General features: G+C 45.0%; 1 protein-coding gene across 4 annotated transcripts in view; it reads right to left on the bottom strand.

Annotated features, from left to right (window-relative positions):
• LOC144497120 (protein phosphatase 1 regulatory subunit 1C-like) overlaps window positions 1-18967 on the bottom strand; it is a 92413-nt gene that overhangs the window by 2061 nt on the left and 71385 nt on the right. For 3 of the 4 annotated variants that reach the window (XM_078217912.1, XM_078217910.1, XM_078217913.1), the window contains one exon: window positions 17091-17233. The exons of the other annotated variant lie outside the window; for it this stretch is intronic. In XM_078217912.1, coding sequence (XP_078074038.1) covers window positions 17230-17233 — 4 coding nt within the window. In that variant the 3' untranslated portion in view covers window positions 17091-17229. Of the gene's footprint in view, window positions 1-17090; window positions 17234-18967 lie in introns of those variants that run through there. 4 annotated transcript variants of the gene reach the window in all.

Here is an 18967-nt window from a genome sequence, read left to right as displayed (position 1 = left end):
TCACATATCCACCGACTTGCAGAAGCCCACAAAATGACATAAAATGTTCGCAAATCCCCCCCAGCTGCCGCTTCATGTTAATATTTCAGGCCATCCATGGTATAACTCCCTTCAAGAAAACTAATCTAGAAACACCCTCCCACACAGAAATTCGATGCAAACTTCACCCGAATAAATGAATGTCAATCACTGGACATGACAAACAATTAGCCAGTCTCAAACCCACCCGAGCAGCTGCCTGGTTTCAAACTTCCCAGGAGACAACTGTCAACCCTCAACAGGTTCAGGCCCAGCCATGGTCCCTGCTTGACCAACCTCCACTGATGAAGCATTAGTGACAGCCCCCTATGTGCCAGTGGGAGAGAGCAAACATGCACCACATCATAGATGTGTCCAATCCACAGACTGAACTGAACATAGTATTGTGAAATTGTAGATTGGTATTTGTAAAATTGTAAAATACTAGGGAGAAAGCATTTTATGGTCCCATTAAAAGGTGGTCCTTTTTCTGTGCGTAGAGAGTTACAAAATGCAGGTACATAGAGAGCCCAAACTGAAATATTTGGATTGAAAGGCCAAGCAGCAGTGTTACCAACACAATAGGCTTTTGAATTTTTTTGAATTCAGCCAATCAGTTTGAATCAGGCACTTTGATACAAAGAACCTATTAAATTTAAATCTGATGGTTTTGTCAACCTAAGACCTATTGTGGGAAATATTGATATGTTATCACAGGTGTAAAAGAAGGACAGTAGGACAAAAAGAGAGAGCAACTGCCACCTGCCAGAGATAACAGCTCTCAGAGAGAGAGAATTGCTGGCTCTCAAAGAACAAAGAACAATACAGCACAGGAACAGGCCCTTCGGCCCTCCAAGCCCGCGCCGCTCCCTGGTCCAAACCTTTGTATCCCTACATTCCCACTCCGTTCATGTGGCTATCTAGATAAGTCTTAAACGTTCCCAGTGTGTCCGCCTCCACCACCTTGCCCGGCAGCGCATTCCAGGCCCCCACCACCCTCTGCAGAAAATACGTTCTTCTGATATCCGTGTTAAACCTCCCCCCCTTCACCTTGAACCTGTGACCCCTCGTGAACGTCACCACCGACCTGGGAAAAAGCTTCACAGCGTTCACTCTATCTATGCCTTTCATAATTTTATACACCTCTATTAGGTCACCCCTCATCCTCCGTCTTTCCAGTGGGAACAACCCCAGTTTACCCAATCTCGCCTCATAGCTAAGCCCTTCCATACCAGGCAACATCCTGGTAAACCTCCTCTGTACTCTCTCCAAAGTCTCCACGTCCTTCCGGTAGTGTGGCGACCAGAACTGGGCACAGTATTCCAAATGCGGCCAAACCAACGTTCTATACAACCGCAACATCAGACCCCAACTTTTATACTCTATGCCCCGTCCTATAAAGGCAAGCATGCCATATGCCTTATTCACTACCTTCTCCACCTGTGACGTCACCTTCAAGGATCTGTGGACTTGCACACCCAGGTCCCTCTGCGTATCTACACCCCTTATGGTTCTGCCATTTATCGTATAGCTCCCCCGTACGTTAGTTCTACCAAAATGCATCACTTCGCATTTATCTGGATTGAACTCCATCTGCCATTTCTTTGCCCAAATTTCCAGCCTATCTATATCCTTCTGTAGCCTCTGACAATGTTCCTCACTATCTGCAAGTCCAGCCATTTTCGTGTCGTCCGCAAACTTACTGATCACCCCAGTTACACCTTCTTCCAGATCGTTTATATAAATCACAAACAGCAGAGGTCCCAACACAGAGCCCTGCGGAACACCACTAGTCACAGGCATCCAGCCGGAAAAATACCCTTCCACTATCACCTTCTGTCTTCTGTGACCAAGCCAGTTCTCCACCCATCTAGCCACCTCCCCCTTTATCCCATGAGATCCACCTTTTGCACCAACCTACCATGAGGGACTTCATCAAACGCTTTACTAAAGTCCATATAGACAACATCCACGGCCCTTCCCTCGTCAACCATTCTAGTCACTTCTTCAAAAAACTCCACCAGGTTAGTGAGGCATGACCTCCCTCTCACAAAACCATGCTGACTATCGCTAATGAGTTTATTCCTTTCTAAATGCGCATACATCCTATCTCTAAGAATCTTCTCCAACAACTTCCCCACCACGGACGTCAAGCTCACCGGCCTATAATTACCCGGGTTATCCTTCCTACCCTTCTTAAATAATGGGACCACATTAGCTATCCTCCAATCCTCTGGGACCTCACCTGCATCCAGTGACGAGACAAAGATTTGCGTCAGAGGCCCAGCGATTTCATCTCTCGTCTCCCTGAGCAGCCTTGGATGGATTCCATCAGGCCCTGGGGATTTGTCAGTCTTTATATTCCCTAAAAAACCTAACATTTCCTCCTTTGTAATGGAGATTTTCTCTAACGGGTCAACACTCCCCTCCGAGACACTCCCAGTCAACATATCCCTCTCTTTTGTGAATACCGACGCAAAGTATTCATTTAGGATCTCCCCTACTTCTTTGTGCTCCAAGCATAATTCCCCACTTTTGTCCCTGAGAGCTCCGATTTTTTCCCTGACAACCCTTTTGTTCCTAACGTATGAATAAAATGCCTTGGGATTCTCCTTAATCCTGTCTGCCAAGAACATTTTGTGACCCCTCTTTGCCCTTCTAATTCCTCGTTTGAGCTCTTTCCTACTTTCTTTGTACTCCTCCAGAGCTCCCTCCGTTTTTACCTGCCTGGACCTAACGTACCCCTCTCTTTTCTTTTTGACCAATCCCTCAATTTCCCTGGTTATCCACGGTTCTCGAATCCTACCATTCCTATCCTTCCTTTTTACAGGCACATGCCTATCCTGCAGCCCTAATAACTGATCCTTAAAAGACTCCCACATGCCAGATGTGGATTTACCCTCAAACAGCCTCTCATAGGGCGGCACGGTAGCACAGTGGTTAGCACTGCTGCTTCACAGCTCCAGGGTCCTGGTTTCGATTCCCGGCTCGGGTCACTGTCTGTGTGGAGTTTGCACGTTCTCCTCGTGTCTGCGTGGGTTTCCTCCGGGTGCTCCGGTTTCCTCCCACAGTCCAAAGATGTGCGGGTTAGGTTGATTGGCCAGGTTAAAAATTGCCCCTTAGAGTCCTGGGATGCGTAGGTTAGAGGGATTAGTGGGTAAAAATATGTAGGGGTAGGGCCTGGGTGGGATTGTGGTCGGTGCAGACTCGATGGGCCGAATGGCCTCCTTCTGCACTGTAGGGTTTCTATGATTTCTATGATGATTTATGTCTTCGAGAAAGCTCCAAATGTACCAAATAAGAAGAAAGAAGTTCCAGACAGAAGAATGAACAGAGGAGGCCCAGGCTATTCCAGAAGACACAAAACCTGGTTGTACTTTAGAGAGTAACTAAATTCTACTTTTTATTAGTGAGTGGGAATTTTATTTATTGGAACAGCATATCATTAGAATCTTGCTTTATTCAGGAATAGTTAATAGTCAGAATGGATTTATTCATTTCTTTAATAGTTTAGTAAATTTGTTCACTGTTAGTTCGATAAATAAATTGTTATGTGTTGATTTTAGAGTGAGTGTCAGGGATTTATTTTGTACGAAACCACTAGAAGTTGCTGAAAAGCGGGTCGCATCACTTCACGCACACTTTTCACAGATTATGAGGTGAGGTACTCCTCTTTGGGTGTTTCGGTTTTAGTTCTCAGAGTGGGGGATCAACCTCCACTTTATAACAATAGGAACATAGGAATTAGGAGTGGGAGCAGGCAATTCAGCCCTTTGAGCAAGTTTTTTACACAGAAGGTGGTGGGTGCCTGGGACTCGCTGCCAGGGGAGGTAATGGAAGCGGATACGATAGTGACTTTTAAGGGGTATCTGGATAAATACATGAATAGGATGGGAATACCCGGAAGGGTAGGGGGTTTTAGTTCAGTCGGGCAGCATGGTCAATGCAGGCTTGGAGGGCCGAAGGGCCTGTTCCTGTGCTGTAATTTTCTTTGTTCTTTGAGCCTGCTCCGCCATTTAACATGATCGTGGCTGATCTCATCCTGGTCTCAACTCTATTTTCAAAGAACAAAGAAAATTACAGCACAGGAACAGGCCCTTCGGCCCTCCAAGCCTGCACCGACCATGCTGCCCGACTGAACTAAAACCCACTACCCTTCCAGGGGCCATATTCCTCTATTCCCATCCTATTCATGTATTTGTCAAGACGCCCCTTAAAAGTCACTGCCGTATCCGCTTCCACTACCTCCCCCGGCAATGAGTTCCAGGTACCCACCACTCTCTGTGTAAAATATCTGCCTTGTATATCTCCTTTAAACCTTGCCCCTTAAACCTGTGCCCCCTAGTAATTGACTCTTCCATCCTGGGAAATAGTTTCTGACTATCCACTCTGTCCATGCCTCTCATAATCCTGTAGACTTCTATCAGGTCGCCCCTCAACCTCCATTGTTCCAGTTAGGACAAACCAAGTTTCTCCAACCTCTCCTCATAGCTAATGCCCTCCATACCAGGCAGCATCCTGGTAAATCTTTTTTGTACCCTCTCCAAAGCCTCCACATCCTTCTGGTAGTGTGGTGACCAGAATTGAACACTATATTCCAAGTGCGGCCTAACTAAGGTTTCCTGAGTGATCCCCATCGTCCTTTATCCCACTTTTCATCAGAAACATACCTATTTCTTCCTTGAATCTGTTGATCGATCCTGCCTCCACTTCACACTGGGGTAGTGAGTTCTGCAGATTCACAACCTGAGAGAAGTAGTTTATCCTCATCTCAGTTTTGAACCGACCTCTTCGCACCCCAACTCTGTGACCTCTTGTTCTGAGTGTCCCGCAGGGGGGAACATCTGTTCAACGTCTAACTGATCAATCTCCTTTATCATTTAATATACATCAATCAGATTCCCCTGCATTCTTATAAACTCCAGCAAGTACAAGCCCAAGCTATTCAGCCACTCCTCATATCCGACAGCCCTTTCATTATTGGAATCAATCTGGTGAACCTCCTGTGAATTAAAGAAGAAATAGCAGGCCATCTGGATAAGAATGGTTCGATCAAGCAGACGCAGCATGGATTCATGAGAGGAAAGTCGTGTTTGATGAACTTACTGGATTTTTATGAAGATATGACGAGTGCGGTTGATGGAGGGGAACCGGTAGATGTGGTGTTTTTGGATTTCCAAAAGGCATTCGATAAGGTGCCTCACAAAAGGTTGCTGCAGAGGATTGGGGCACACGGAGTTGGGGGTAGCGTGGATTGGGGATTGGCTATCCAACAGGAAGCAGAGAGTTGGAATAAATGGGTGCTTTTCTGGTTGGCAGATGGTGACTAGTGGCGTGCCGCAGGGATTGGTACTGGGGCCTCAACTGTTTACTATTTACATAGATGATCTGGAGGAGGGGACTGAGTGTAGGGTAACAAAGTTTGCTGACGACACGAAGATAAGTGGGAAAGTAAATTGCGTGGAGGAAGCGGAAGGTCTGCAGAGAGATTTGAATAGGCTGAGCGAGTGGGCGAGGATCTGGCAGATGGAGTATAACGTTGGCAAATGCGAGGTTATTCACTTTGGAAGAAATAATAGTAAATTGAATTATTAATTAAATGGAAAAAAATTACAACATGCTACTGTGCAAAGGGACCTGGGGGTCCTTGTGCATGAGTCACAAAAACTCAGTCTGCAAGTACAACAGGTGATCAAGAAGGCAAATGGGATGTTGGCATTTATCGCGAGGGGGATAGAATATAAAAGCAGAGAAGTCTTGCTGCATCTGTGAGGCATTGGTGAGGCCGCAGCTGGAATACTGTGTGCAGTTTTGGTCCCCTTACTTGCAAAAGGATATATTGGCCTTGGAGGGAGTGCAGAGAAAGTTCACCAGGTTGATACCGGAGATGAGGGGTGTAGATTATGAGGAGAGATTGAACAGATTGGGTCTGTACTCGTTGGAGTTTAGAAGGCTGAGGGGTGATCTTATAGAGACCTATAACATAATGAAGGGGCTGGATAGGGTAGAAGTGGAGAGATTCTTTCCACTTAGAAAGGAAACCAGAACTAGAGGGCACAGCCTCAAAATAAAGGGGGGTCAGTTTAGGACAGAGTTGAGGAGGAACTTCTTCTCTCAGAGGGTGGTGAATCTCTGGAATTCTCTGCCCACTGAAGTGGTGGAGGCTACCTCGTTGAATATGTTTAAATCACGGATAGATGGATTCCTGATCTGTAAAGGAATTAGGGGTTATGGGGATCAGGCAGGTAAGTGGTACTGATCCACTTCAGATCAGCCATGATCTTATTGAATGGCGGGGCAGGCTCGAGGGGCTAGATGGCCTACTCCTGCTCCTATTTCTTATGTTCTTATGAATTGCCTCCAGAGCCACCATATCCTTTCTCAAGTGAGGAAACCGAAACTGGATGCAATACTCTAGGTTTAGTCTCACCAATGACTAATATGATTGTAACAACACTTCTTCATTTTTAAAATCCAATCCTGTTACAATAACTGTCAAGATTCCATTTGCCTTTCTTATTATATGCAGCACCTACATGTCCACCTTCTGTGATTCTTGCACAAGGACACCCAGATTCCTCTGCACTGGCGCACTTTGAATCTGCTTCCCACTTAAATAATAATTTGCCCTTTTATTTTTCTGGGAAAATGTATAACATTAATGTTATTAAATGTATAACATTTAATAACATTAAACTTCATCTGACAGATTTTTGCCTGTTCTCCTAGCCTATCAATATTCATCTGTAAACTCGTTAATCTCCTCATCAGAGTCTGCTTTCCCATCTATTTTATTATCATCCGTGTTTGCTATGTTACACACTGTATCTTGCTTGCAAATCATTTATATAGATTGGTAATAGTTGAAGTCTCCCACTAGTTAGAGTTTGCCAACCAAAGGAGGATCCATTTAACCGAACCCTTAGGAACTGAGGCCTCTTCGCATTCAATCTGGCAGGACTGGAAGATCTGCTTGGCTTAGGGACATTGCATTCGCTAAAAAAAGATAACTGAAATATTTATCTTCATAATACATGTTTTGCCATGGCCAGTTTAGTGGATGCGCAACATCTATCAACCACAATGGTATGAAATTGACTGATATTGTGCAAAGCAAACTGATGGAATATCTCTGAATCTTAATCTATGGGTCTTTCTGACCTATGATGTTTGTCCACATCCATTTCAGGACATTATTTGCCAGTATAAAATGTCAGTCAGAGCATTAAATAACACTGATGGATAAAGATGAGTGTAGTCCTCAAGTTAAGGTGCTAAATTGGGGGAAGGCTAATTACAACGATATTAGGCAGGAACTGAAGAATATGGATTGGGGGCAGATGTTTGAGGGCAAATCAACATTTGGCATGTGGGAGGCTTTCAAGTGTAAGTTGACAGGGATCCAGGACCAGCACATTCCCGTAAGGATGAAGGATAAGTATGGCAAGTCTTGGAAAACAAGAGATATTGTGAGCCTAGTCAAAGAGAAAAAGGAAGCATTTGCCAAGGCTAGGAGGCAGGGAACACACAGAGCAAGTGTGGAATACAAGGAAAGTAGAAAGAAACTTAAGCAAGGAATAAGGAGGGCTCAAAGGGGTCACGAAAAGTCATTGGCCAGCAGGATTAAGGAAAATCCCAAGCTTTTTTATACATATATAAAGAGCAAGAGGGTAGCCAGGGAGAGGGTTGGCCCACTCAAGGACAGGGGAGGGAATCCATGCGTGGAGCTAGAGGAAATGGGCGCATTATTAAATGAGCACTTTGCGTCAGTATTCACCAAAGAGAAGGACCTTGGTGCATGATGAGTCTGGGAAAGGATTGCAGATAGTTTGAGTCATGCTGAGACAAAAAAGGAGGTATTGGGGTTCTTGAGAAACATTAAGGTAGACAAGTCCCCAGGGCCTGATGGGATATACCCCAGAATACTGAGAGAAACAAGGGAGGAAATTGCTGGGACCGTGAGAGAAATCTTTGTATCCTCACTGGCTACAGGGGAGGTCATGATGTGGAGATGGCGGTGTTGGACTGGGGTAAACACAGTAAGAAGTTTAACAACACCAGGTTAAAGTCCAACAGGTTTATTTGGTCGCAAATGCAACTAGATTTCGGAGCGCTGCCCCTTCGTCAGGTGGAGTGGATATCTGCTCACAAACAGCACGAACAGCACAACGAAACAGCATAAACCTGACGAAGGGGCAGCGCTCCGAAAGCTAGTTGCATTTGCGACCAAATAAACCTGTTGGACTTTAACCTGGTGTTGTTAAACTTCTTACAGGGGAGGTCCCAGATGATTGGAGAATAGCCAATATTGTTCCTTTGTTTAAGAAGGGTAGCAAGAATAATCCAGGTAATTACAGGCCAGTGAGCCTTACGTCAGTGGTAGGGAAATTATTCAAAAGGATTCTTCAAGACAGGATTTACTCCCACTTGAAAATAAGTGCATGTATTAGCAAGAGACAACATGGTTTTGTGAAGGGGAAGTTGTGTCTTACGAACTTGATCGAGTTTTTCGAGGAAGTGATGATGATTGATGAAGGTCTCTCATAGCAGACTGATGCAGAAGGTGAAGTTGCATGGAATCAGAGGTGAACTGGCAAGGTGGCTACAGAACTGGCTCGATCATAGAAAGAAGTCTCACAACACCAGGTTAAAGTCCAACAGGTTTATTTGGCAGCAAAAGCCACTAGCTTGCAGAGCGCTGCTCCTTCGTCAGGTGGGAGTTCTGTTCACAAACAGGGCAAATAAAGACACAAACTCAATTTACAAAATAATGGTTGGAATGTGAATCTTAAAGGTACAGACAATGTGACTGGAGAGAGCGTTAAGAACAGGTTAAAGAGATGTGTATTGTCTCCAGACAGGACAGTTAGTGAGATTTTTCAAACCCAGGCAAGTCGTGGGTGTTACAGATAGTGTGACATGAACCCAAGATCCCAGTTAAGGCCGTCCTCATGTTTGCGGAACTTGGCTATCAGTTTCTGCTCAGGGACGCTGCGTTGTCGTGTGTCGTGAAGGCTGCCTTGGAGAACACTTACCCGAAGATCAGAGGCCGAATGCCGGTGACTGCTGAAGTGATCCCCAACAGAAAGAGAACACTATTGCCTGGTGATTGTCGAGCGGTGTTCATTCATCCGTTGTCGTAGCGTCTGCATGGTTTCCCCAATGTACCATGCCTCGGGACATCCTTTCCTGCAGCGTATCAGATAGACAACGTTGGCCAAGTTGCAAGAGTAGGTACCGTGTACCTGGTGGATGGTGTTCTCACATGAGATGATGGCATCCGTGTCAATGATCCGGCATGTCTTGCAGAGGTTGCTGTGGCAAGGTTGTGTGGTGTCGTGGTCACTGTTCTCCTGAAGGCTGGGTAGTTTGCTGCGGACAATGGTCTGTTTGAGGTTATGCAGTTGTTTGAAGGCAAGAAGTGGGGGTGTGGGGATAGCCTTGGCGAGATGTTCGTCTTCATCAATGACATGTTGAAGGCTCCGGAGAAGATTTCGTAGTTTCTCCGCTCTGGGGAAGTACTGGACGACGAAGTGTACTCTGTCCGCCGTGTCCCGTGTTTGTCTTCTGAGGAGGTCGGTGCAGTTTTTCGCTGTGGCGTGTTGGAACTGTCGATCAATGAGTTGAGCGCCTTATCCTGTTCTTATGAGGGCTTCTTTCAGCATCTGGAGGTGTCTGTTGCGATCCTCCTCATCCGAGCAGATCCTGTGTATACGGAGGGCTTGTCTGTAGGGGATGGCTTCTTTAACGTGTTTAGGGTGGAAGCTGGAGAAGTGGAGCATCGTGAGGTTATCCGTGGGCTTGCGGTACAGTGAGGTGCTGAGGTGACCGTCCTTGATGGAGATGCATGTGTCCAAGAATGCAACTGATTCCAGAGAGTAGTCCATGGTGAGTCTGATGGTGGGATGGAACTTGTTGATGTCATCATATAGTTGTTTCAGTGATTGTTCACCATGAGTCCAAAGGAAGAAAATGTCATCGATGTATCTAGTGTATAGCATCGGTTGAAGGTCCTGTGCAGTGGAGAGGTCTTGTTCGAAGCTGTGCATGAAGGTGTTGGAATATTGAGGTGCGAATTTGGTCTCCATGGCTGACTCCGGCTACATCAAGGGCATCTTGAAACCCATTGTACAAAGAACCCCCAGCTTTTGTCGCGACACTACAGACTTCCTACATAAACTCAACACGCATGGAACAGTTGAACCAGGAGCACTCCTCGTCACAATGGATGTCTCGGCACTCTACACCAGCATCCCCCACGATGATGGCATTGCTGCAACTGCCTCAGTACTCAACGCCGACAACTGCCAGTTTCCAGATGCAATTTTACAACTCATCCGCTTCACTCTGGACCACAATGTCTTCACCTTCAACAACCAATTCTTCATCCAGACACACGGAACAGCCATGAGGACCAAATTCGCACCTCAATATGCCACCATCTTCATGCACAGGTTCGAACAAGACCTCTTTGCTGCACAGGACCTTCAACCGATGGCATACACTAGATACATCGATGACATTTTCTTCCTTGTGACTCATGGTGAACAATCACTGAAACAACTCTATGATGACATCAACAAGTTCCATCCCACCATCAGACTCACCATGGACTACCCTCCGGAATCGGTTGCATTCTTGGACACACGCATCTCCATCAAGGACGGTCACCTCAGCACTTCATTGTACCGCAAGCCCACGGATAACCTCACGATGCTCCACTTTTCCAGCTTCCACCCTAAACACGTTAAAGAAGCCATCCCCTACGGACAAGCCCTCCGTATACACAGGATCTGCTCAGATGAGGAGGATCGCAACAGACACCTCCAGATGCTGAAAGATGCCCTCATAAGAACAGGATATGGCGCTCAACTCATCGATCGGCAGTTTCGATGCGCCACAGCAAAAGACTGCACCGACCTCCTCAGAAGACAAACACCGGACACGGTGGACAGAGTACCCTTTGTCGTCCAGTACTTCCCCGGAGCAGAGAAGCTACATCATCTTCTCCGGAGCCTTCAACATGTCATTGATAAAGACGAACATCTCGCCAAGGCCATCCCCACACCCCGACTTCTTGTCTTCAAACAACTACACAACCTCAAACAGACCATTGTCCGCAGAAAACTACCCAGCCTTCAGGAGAACAGTGACCACGACACCACACAACCCTGCCACAGCAACCTCTGCAAGACGTGCCGGATCATCGACACGGATGTCATCATCTCACGTGAGAACACCATCCACCAGGTACACGGTACATACTCTTGCAACTTGGCCAACGTTGTCTACCTGATACGCTGCAGGAAAGGATGTCCCGATGCATGGTACATCGGGGAGACCATGCAGACGCTACGACAATGGATGAATGAACACCGCTCGACAATCACCAGGCAAGAGTGTTCTCTTTCTGTTGGGGAACACTTCAGCGGTCACGGGCATTCGGCCTCTGATATTCGGTTAAGCATTCTCCAAGGCAGCCTTCACGACACACGACAACGCAGAGTCGCTGAGGAGAGACTGATAGCCAAGTTCCACACACATGAGGACGGCCTTAACCGGGATCTTGGGTTCATGTCACACTATCTGTAACCCCCACAACTTGCCTGGGTTGAGAAATCTCACTAACTGTCCTGTCTGGAGACAACACATCTCTTTAACCTGTGCTTAACGCTCTCTCCACTCACATTGTCTGTACCTTTAAGACTTGATTACCTGTAAAGACTCATATTCCAACCATTATTTTGTAAATTGAGTTTGTGTCTTTATATGCCCTGTTTGTGAACAGAACTCCCAGTTACCTGACGAAGGAGCAACGCTCCGAAAGCTAGTGGCTTTTGCTACCAAATAAACCTGTTGGACTTTAACCTGGTGTTGTGAGACTTCTTACTGTGTTTACCCCAGTCCAATGCCGGCATCTCCACATCTTGTATAACCAAGCCAGTTCAGTATCGATCGAACCAGCCCACCCTGAATCCCATGTGATTTTATTTTTTGTACCAGTCTGCCATGTGAGACCTTGTCAAATGCCTTACCAAAGTCCATATATACTAGATCTACAGCCCTTCTGTCAAGAATTATCTTCATCACCTCTTCAAAAAAATTCAATGATGTTGGTGAGACATGACCTTCCCGTACAAAACTATGCTGCCTGACACTAATTAGTCCACTTTATTCCAAATGCACATATACCCTGTCACTAAGTATCTTCTCCAAAAGCTTCCACACCACTGATGTCAAACTCATCGGCCTATAATTTCCTGGATTATCCATGCTTCCTTTCTTAAACAAGGGAACAACATTGGCTCTTCTCTAGTCCTCTGGAACCTTGTCTGTGGTCAAAGGGGATATGAAGATATCTGTAAAGGTCCAGCTATTTCTCCCTTTGCCTCCCACAGTGGCCTGGGATAGATCCCACCCTGCCCCAGGGACGTCTCTATCTAATGTAATTTAGGATACTCGACACTTCCTCTTTCAATATATTGACATTCACTGGAATGTCAAGATTTCTTGTCATAGAGTCATAGATGTTTCCGAAACAGGCCCTTCGGCACAACTTGTCCGTGCTGCCCAGTTTTTACCATTAAAGTTTGAGGTTGGTGAATGTCTGGAAAACACTGTTTCTATTTGATTTTATTATTGTCACATATATGAGTATACAGTGAAAAGTATTGTTTCTTGCATGTTATACAAAGCATACCGTTCATCACCTGATGAAGAAGTAGCACTCCAAAAGCTCGTGATTCCAAATAAACCTGTTGGACTTTAACCTGGTGTTGAGAGATTTCTAACTGTTCACAGAGAAGGAAAGGAGAGACTACAGAATGTGGTGTTACAGTCATAGCTAGAGAAAGATCAACTTAGTGCAAGGTCGGGTCCATTCAAAAGTCTGATGGCAGCAGGGAAGAAGCTCTTCTCGAGTTGGTTGGTACATGACTTCAGACTTGCATATTATTTTCCCGATGGAGGAAGGTGGAAGACAGTACATCCGGAGTGCATGGTCCTTAATTATGACGGCTGCTTTTCCGAGGCAGCGGGAAGTGTAGACAGAGTCAATGGATGGGAGGCTGGTTTGCGTGATGGACTGGGCTACATTCAGGACCCTTTGCAGTTACCTGCAGTCTTGGGCAGAGCAGGAACCATACCAAGCTGTGATACAACCAGAAAGAATGCTTTCTATGGTAAATGTTGGTGAGAGTCATACCTGACATGCAAAATTTCTTTAGTCTTCTGAGAAAATAGAGGCGTTGATGGGCTTTCTTAACTATAGTGTCAACATGGGGGGGAACCAGGACAGGTTGTTGGTCATCTGGACACCTAAAAACCTGAAGCTCTCGACCATTTCTACTTTGTCCCATTGATGTAGATGGGCATGTTCCTGCAGTCGATGACTATCTCCTTCATTTTGCTGCCCGGTGAGGTGATGGGAGCAAGTACAATAGCGGCAGTTAAGGGGCCATCTAGACGAATACATGATTAGGATAGGAATGGAAGGATACAGACTCCGTAAGTGCATACGGTTTTAGTTTAGGCAGGCATCATGATCGGCACAAGATTGGAGGGCCGAAGGGCCTGTTACTGTGCTGTACTATTCTTTGTTCGTCCCAATTGCCTGCATTTGGCCCATATTCCTCTATACCAATCTTACCCATGTAACTGTCTAAATGCTTTTAAAAGACCTTGGGGCGGCATGGTGCCGCAGTGGTTAGCACTGCTGCCTCACAGCGCCATGGTCCTGGGTTTGATTCCTGGCTTGGGTCACTGAGTGTGTGGAGTTTGCACGTTCTCCCCATGTCTACGTGGGTTTCCTCCGAGTGCTCCGGTTTCCTCCCACAGTCTGAAAGACGTGCTAGTTAGGTGCATTGACCCGAACAATTGCCGGAATGTGGCGACTAGGGGAATTTCACAGTTACTTCACTGCAGTGTTAATGTCAGCCTACTTGTGACTAATAAATAAACTTTACTTTAAAATTGCACCAACCTCTACTACTACCTCTGGGAACTCATTCCAGACACTCACTACCCTCTATTAAAAAATTGCCCCTTGGACCCTTTTTGCATCTCTCCCCTCAAACATATGCCCTCTAGTTTTATACTCTCCTACATTTGGGAAAAGGTGTTGACTATCTATGTCATCTATGCCTCCCATTATTTTATAGACACTGTAAGATCACCCCTAAGTCTCCTCCACTCCTGGGAGAAAAGTTCCAGTCTATCCAGCCTATCCTTATAACTCAAACCATCAAGTCCTGGTAGCATTCTAGGAAATCTTTTCTGCACTCTTTCTAGTTTAATAATATCCTTTCTATAATAGTGTGACCAGAACTGTACACAGTATTCCAAGTGTAGCCTTACCAATGTCTTGCACAACTCCAACAAGATGTTCCAACTGTTCTGATCATGAAACTAAGTATGCTGAATGTCTTCTTCACCAACCTGTCCACTTGTGATTCCACTTTCAAAGAGCTATGAGCCTGTACCTCTAGATCTCTTTGTTCGATAACTCACCCCAATGCGCTATCATTAACTGAGTAAGTCCTGCCCTGGTTCAATCTACCAAAATGCATCACCTTGCATTTATCGAAATTAAACTCCATCTGCAATTCATCAGCCCACTGGCCCAATTTATCAAGCTCCCGTTGTAATCCTAGATAACCTTCTTCACTGTCAACTATGCCACCAATCTTGGTGTCATCTGCAAACTTACTAACCATGCCTCCTAAATTCCCATCCAAATCATTAATATAAATGACAAATAACAATGGGCCCAGCACTGATCCCTGAGACGCACCACTGGTCACAGGCCTCTGTTTGAAAAACAACCCTCTAAAACCACCCTCTGTCTTCTGTCATCAAGTCAATTTTGTATCCAATTGGCTACCTCACCCCACATCCCACGAGATTTAACCTACCATGCGGTACACTGCCAAAGGCCTTGCTAAAGTCCATGTAGACAATGTCGACTGTACTGCCCTCATCTACCTTCTTGGTTACCCCTTCAAAAAATTCAATCAAATTCGTGAGTCATGATCTTCCACTCACAAAGCCATGCTGACAGTCCCTAATCAGTCTCTGCCTGTCTAAATGCCTGTAAATCCTATCTCTCAGAGTACATTCTAAATTTGTTTTATAGGGAATTAGCTTGCTGTTATTTGTCGATGTATAATTACTGTCAATCCAAAAAAGCAACAATGATATTACATAGAAACATGGAAAATAGGAGCAGTCATTCATTTGGCCCTTCGAGACTGCACCACCACTAAATATGGCCATAGCTCCTCCTCTATCTCAAAGGCATGCTCGCTCGCTTTCCCCATTCACCTCAACACCTTTAGATCTAGAAATCTGTATATTTCCTTGTTAAATATATTCAGTGACTTGGGCTCCATAACATTTGTTGCAGAGAATTCCACAGGTTCCCCACCCTCTGTGTAAAGAAGTTTCTCCACATCTCAGTTCTTCATGGCTTATCCAATGTTCTGAGAATGTGACCCCATTTTCAAGACGGTCCAGCCAGATGAAGCAACATCCCTGCGGCCAGTCTGCTCATCCCTTTCAGTATTTTAAACGTCTGAATTACATTTACATCAGGATATCTCATGCTATGCAAGTACGTTGTTGAACATTATAATTTATGCGCTATATTGTGGTTTTATGTATTCTATAAATCTTCCTACATATATCCCATCTTCTCATTTCCCTTCACCTGACCAAAAATATTTCCATTTCCAAGTCATTGCTTGTTGTTTGCATTTTTTTTCATGAAGTGTGAACACATATTCCATACAATTCTTGAGGTACTCCCTTATTTTTTGCTGAATCAGCCACTTAATCATTGTAGAATGAACCCAGCTTGCTGGGCAATATATATCTGGTCAGTGTAATATTTATGCGCACAATTAAAATTTCTAACTGACCAATTTACAGAATGGACAATATGTGGGTCGCAGAATCCCGACAATGCAGAAGGAGGCCATTCGGCCCATTGGGTTTACACCCACTCTCCCCCAAAGCATTTTACCCAGGCCCTATCCCATGATTTTGCCTTGCTAACCCCCTTAAATTACACATCTTAGGACATTAAGGGGCAATTTAACTATCAATCCATCTAAGCTGGACATCTTTGGACAATGGGAGGCAACTGGAGTACACAGTGGAAACGCACATAGACACAGGAAGAACCTGCAATCTCCACACAGATAGTCACCCAAGGCTAGAATTGAACCTGGGTCCCTGGCGCTCTGAGGCAGCAGTGCTAACCACTGTGCAGCCTCATCACTGGCAATACGATGAGTTTGACCGAGATAGTGAAGAACGAAGACATGGATTTTCTCCGATTTAACATTTCTGCTTCAATTTGGTATTCAATGCTCCCGAGAATCACCTGCTAACTTTACCTCCCATTGTAATATGGTTGGCTGTCAGAGCTTTGAACAGCATAATTGAAATGATTAATGATAAATGGGTAATGCTGGCTCAAGGTCTATAATATAGACATTATAAAATGAGCAGTGGGAATACAATAACAAAAAATGTTGTAAATTATAATCAAAAGTGAATTTAAATAGTTAAAACGGTGCTTCTGAGAAAGTGCCAATACTGGGACTATTCGATTCTAGCATGTCAATAAAATGATCCAAGAAAATGCCAACAGTAAACCAGACCAACTAGCCTGCTATTTATGAAACAAAGGTTGAAGGGCGGCATGGTAGCACAGTGGTTAGCACTGCTGCTTCACAGCTCCAGGGACCTGGGTTCAATTCCCAGCTTGGGTCACTGTCTGTGTGGAGTTTGCACATTCTCCTCGTGCCTGTGTGGGTTTCCTCCGGGTGCTCCGGTTTCCTCCCACAGTCCAAAGATGTGCGGGTTAGGTTGATTGGCCATGCTAAAAATTGCCCTTAGTGTCCTGAGATGTGTAGGTTACAGGGATTAGTGGGTAAATATATAGGGATATGGGGGTAGGGCCTGGGTGGGATTGTGGTCAGTGCAGACTCGATGGGCTGAATGGCCTCTTTCTGTACTGTCGGGTTTCTATGATTTCTATGATGTACACAAGAGTGAGAAACTGGCAACAAGTTGGAAAATATATGTTTTTAATCCTGTGTAATGCAACATGGCCAATTACCACCATTAGATCTGCTGCTGCCAATGCTACCAGATAGCGAGTGACGAATTTACTTTCGTTGGAAGAAGTTTGCAATCGCCGACAAGTTAACTGTTAGAAACAGAAAAGAACAAAAAATGTTAAGTCTTCCCCAGAAAAATGTAATCAAACTATTTGAAGTCACTGATGGAAATATGGTGATATCTGTCTTCCAGCTCTAAAAATCAATATGGCTTAAAGTAATGTTTACTCCTTACCAGCATCATCGAAGCAAAATATGAGAGGAGGGTATGGGAACAATTATAACTATCAGTAAATTGTTAATATCGGAGGTTTCTCAAAGCGCATGTTTTTCCTGGATTACTTTGGCTTTACAGGCACACAGGTGATCCCTTATCTTGGAGTAGCAATCCTAGAGATGAGGAACTTCCTATGTTGTGGCCTTTATAATATGGAGCTTGCTCTATTTCCCTTTTGAGTTATGGTCAGCTCAATGTGGGAGATCATTATTTCCACTGCTGAGTTTGGATCTGTACATTATGGAATGTGACATTTCGAACTGCTGTCAAATATTTTTAGCCACAAACCGGGAAATCATTATCTGGCAAGGCAGATCATCAATAATTGAAATCACCTAGATTTCCCTTCCATTCACAACCAAATACATCATAAATGTTGGACTTTTTTTGGTTCTGAAGAGGAGTCATTTTGGACTCAAAATTTTAACTGTGTTTCTCTTCCCACACATACCACCAGACCTTGAGAGATTTTCTGGCATGATTCGTCTGCATGAACAATCTCCAGAATTTGAATTATGTTGCATTTAGGACAGACGTTCGGACAAAGGATGAGTGGTGTCCCAAGGGTAAGGTGTTGGATTGGGGGAAGGCTAACTTTATTGGGATCAGGCAGAAATTGGCAGCTCTTGATTGGGAGAGGCTGTTTGAGGGTAAATCCACATCTGGTATGTGGCAGTCTTTTAAGGAACGGTTGTTAGGGCTACAGGACAAGCACGTGCCTGTAAAAAAGGATAGGAAGGGTAGGATTAGAGAACCGTGGATAACCAGGGAAATTGAGGGACTGGTCAAAAAGAAAAGAGAGGCGTATGTTAGGTCCAAGCAGCTAAAAACGGAGGGAGCTCTGGAGGAGTACAATGAAAGTAGGAAAGTACTCAAACGGGGAATTAGAAGAGCAAAAAGGGGTCACGAAATGTTCTTGGCAGACAGGATTAAGGAGAATCCCAAGGCATTTTATTCATACATTAGGAACAAAAGGGTTGTTAGGGAAAAAATCGGACCTCTCAGGGACAAAAGTGGGGACTTATGCTTGGAGCCCAAAGAAGTAGGGGAGATCCTAAATGAATACTTTGTGTCGGTATTCACAAAGGAGAGGGATGTGTTGACTGGGAGTGTCTCTGAGGGAAGTGTTGAACCGTTGGAGAAAATCTCCATTACAAAGGAGGAAGTGTTAGGTTTGTTAGAGAATATAAAGACTGACAAATCCCCAGGGCCTGATGGAATCTATCCAAGGCTGCTCAGGGAGACGAGAGGTGAAATCGTTGGGCCTCTGACGCAAATCTTTGTCTCGTCACTGGACACAGGTGAGGTCCCAGAGGATTGGAGGATAGCCAATGTGGTCCCGTTATTTAAGAAGGGTAGGAAGGATAACCCGGGTAATTATAGGCCGGTGAGCTTGACGTCCGTGGTGGGGAAGTTGTTGGAGAAGACTCTTAGAGATAGGATGTATGCGCATTTAGAAAGGAATAAACTCATTAACGATAGTCAGCATGGTTTTGTGAGAGGGAGGTCATGCCTCACTAACCTGGTGGTGTTTTTTGAAGAAGTG

Source organism: Mustelus asterias, chromosome 8 (genome assembly GCF_964213995.1).
Source record: "Mustelus asterias chromosome 8, sMusAst1.hap1.1, whole genome shotgun sequence".
Taxonomy (NCBI): domain Eukaryota; kingdom Metazoa; phylum Chordata; class Chondrichthyes; order Carcharhiniformes; family Triakidae; genus Mustelus; species Mustelus asterias.
Note: the sequence above shows the minus strand (reverse complement) of the source record. Positions and strands in the feature narration are given on the sequence as shown.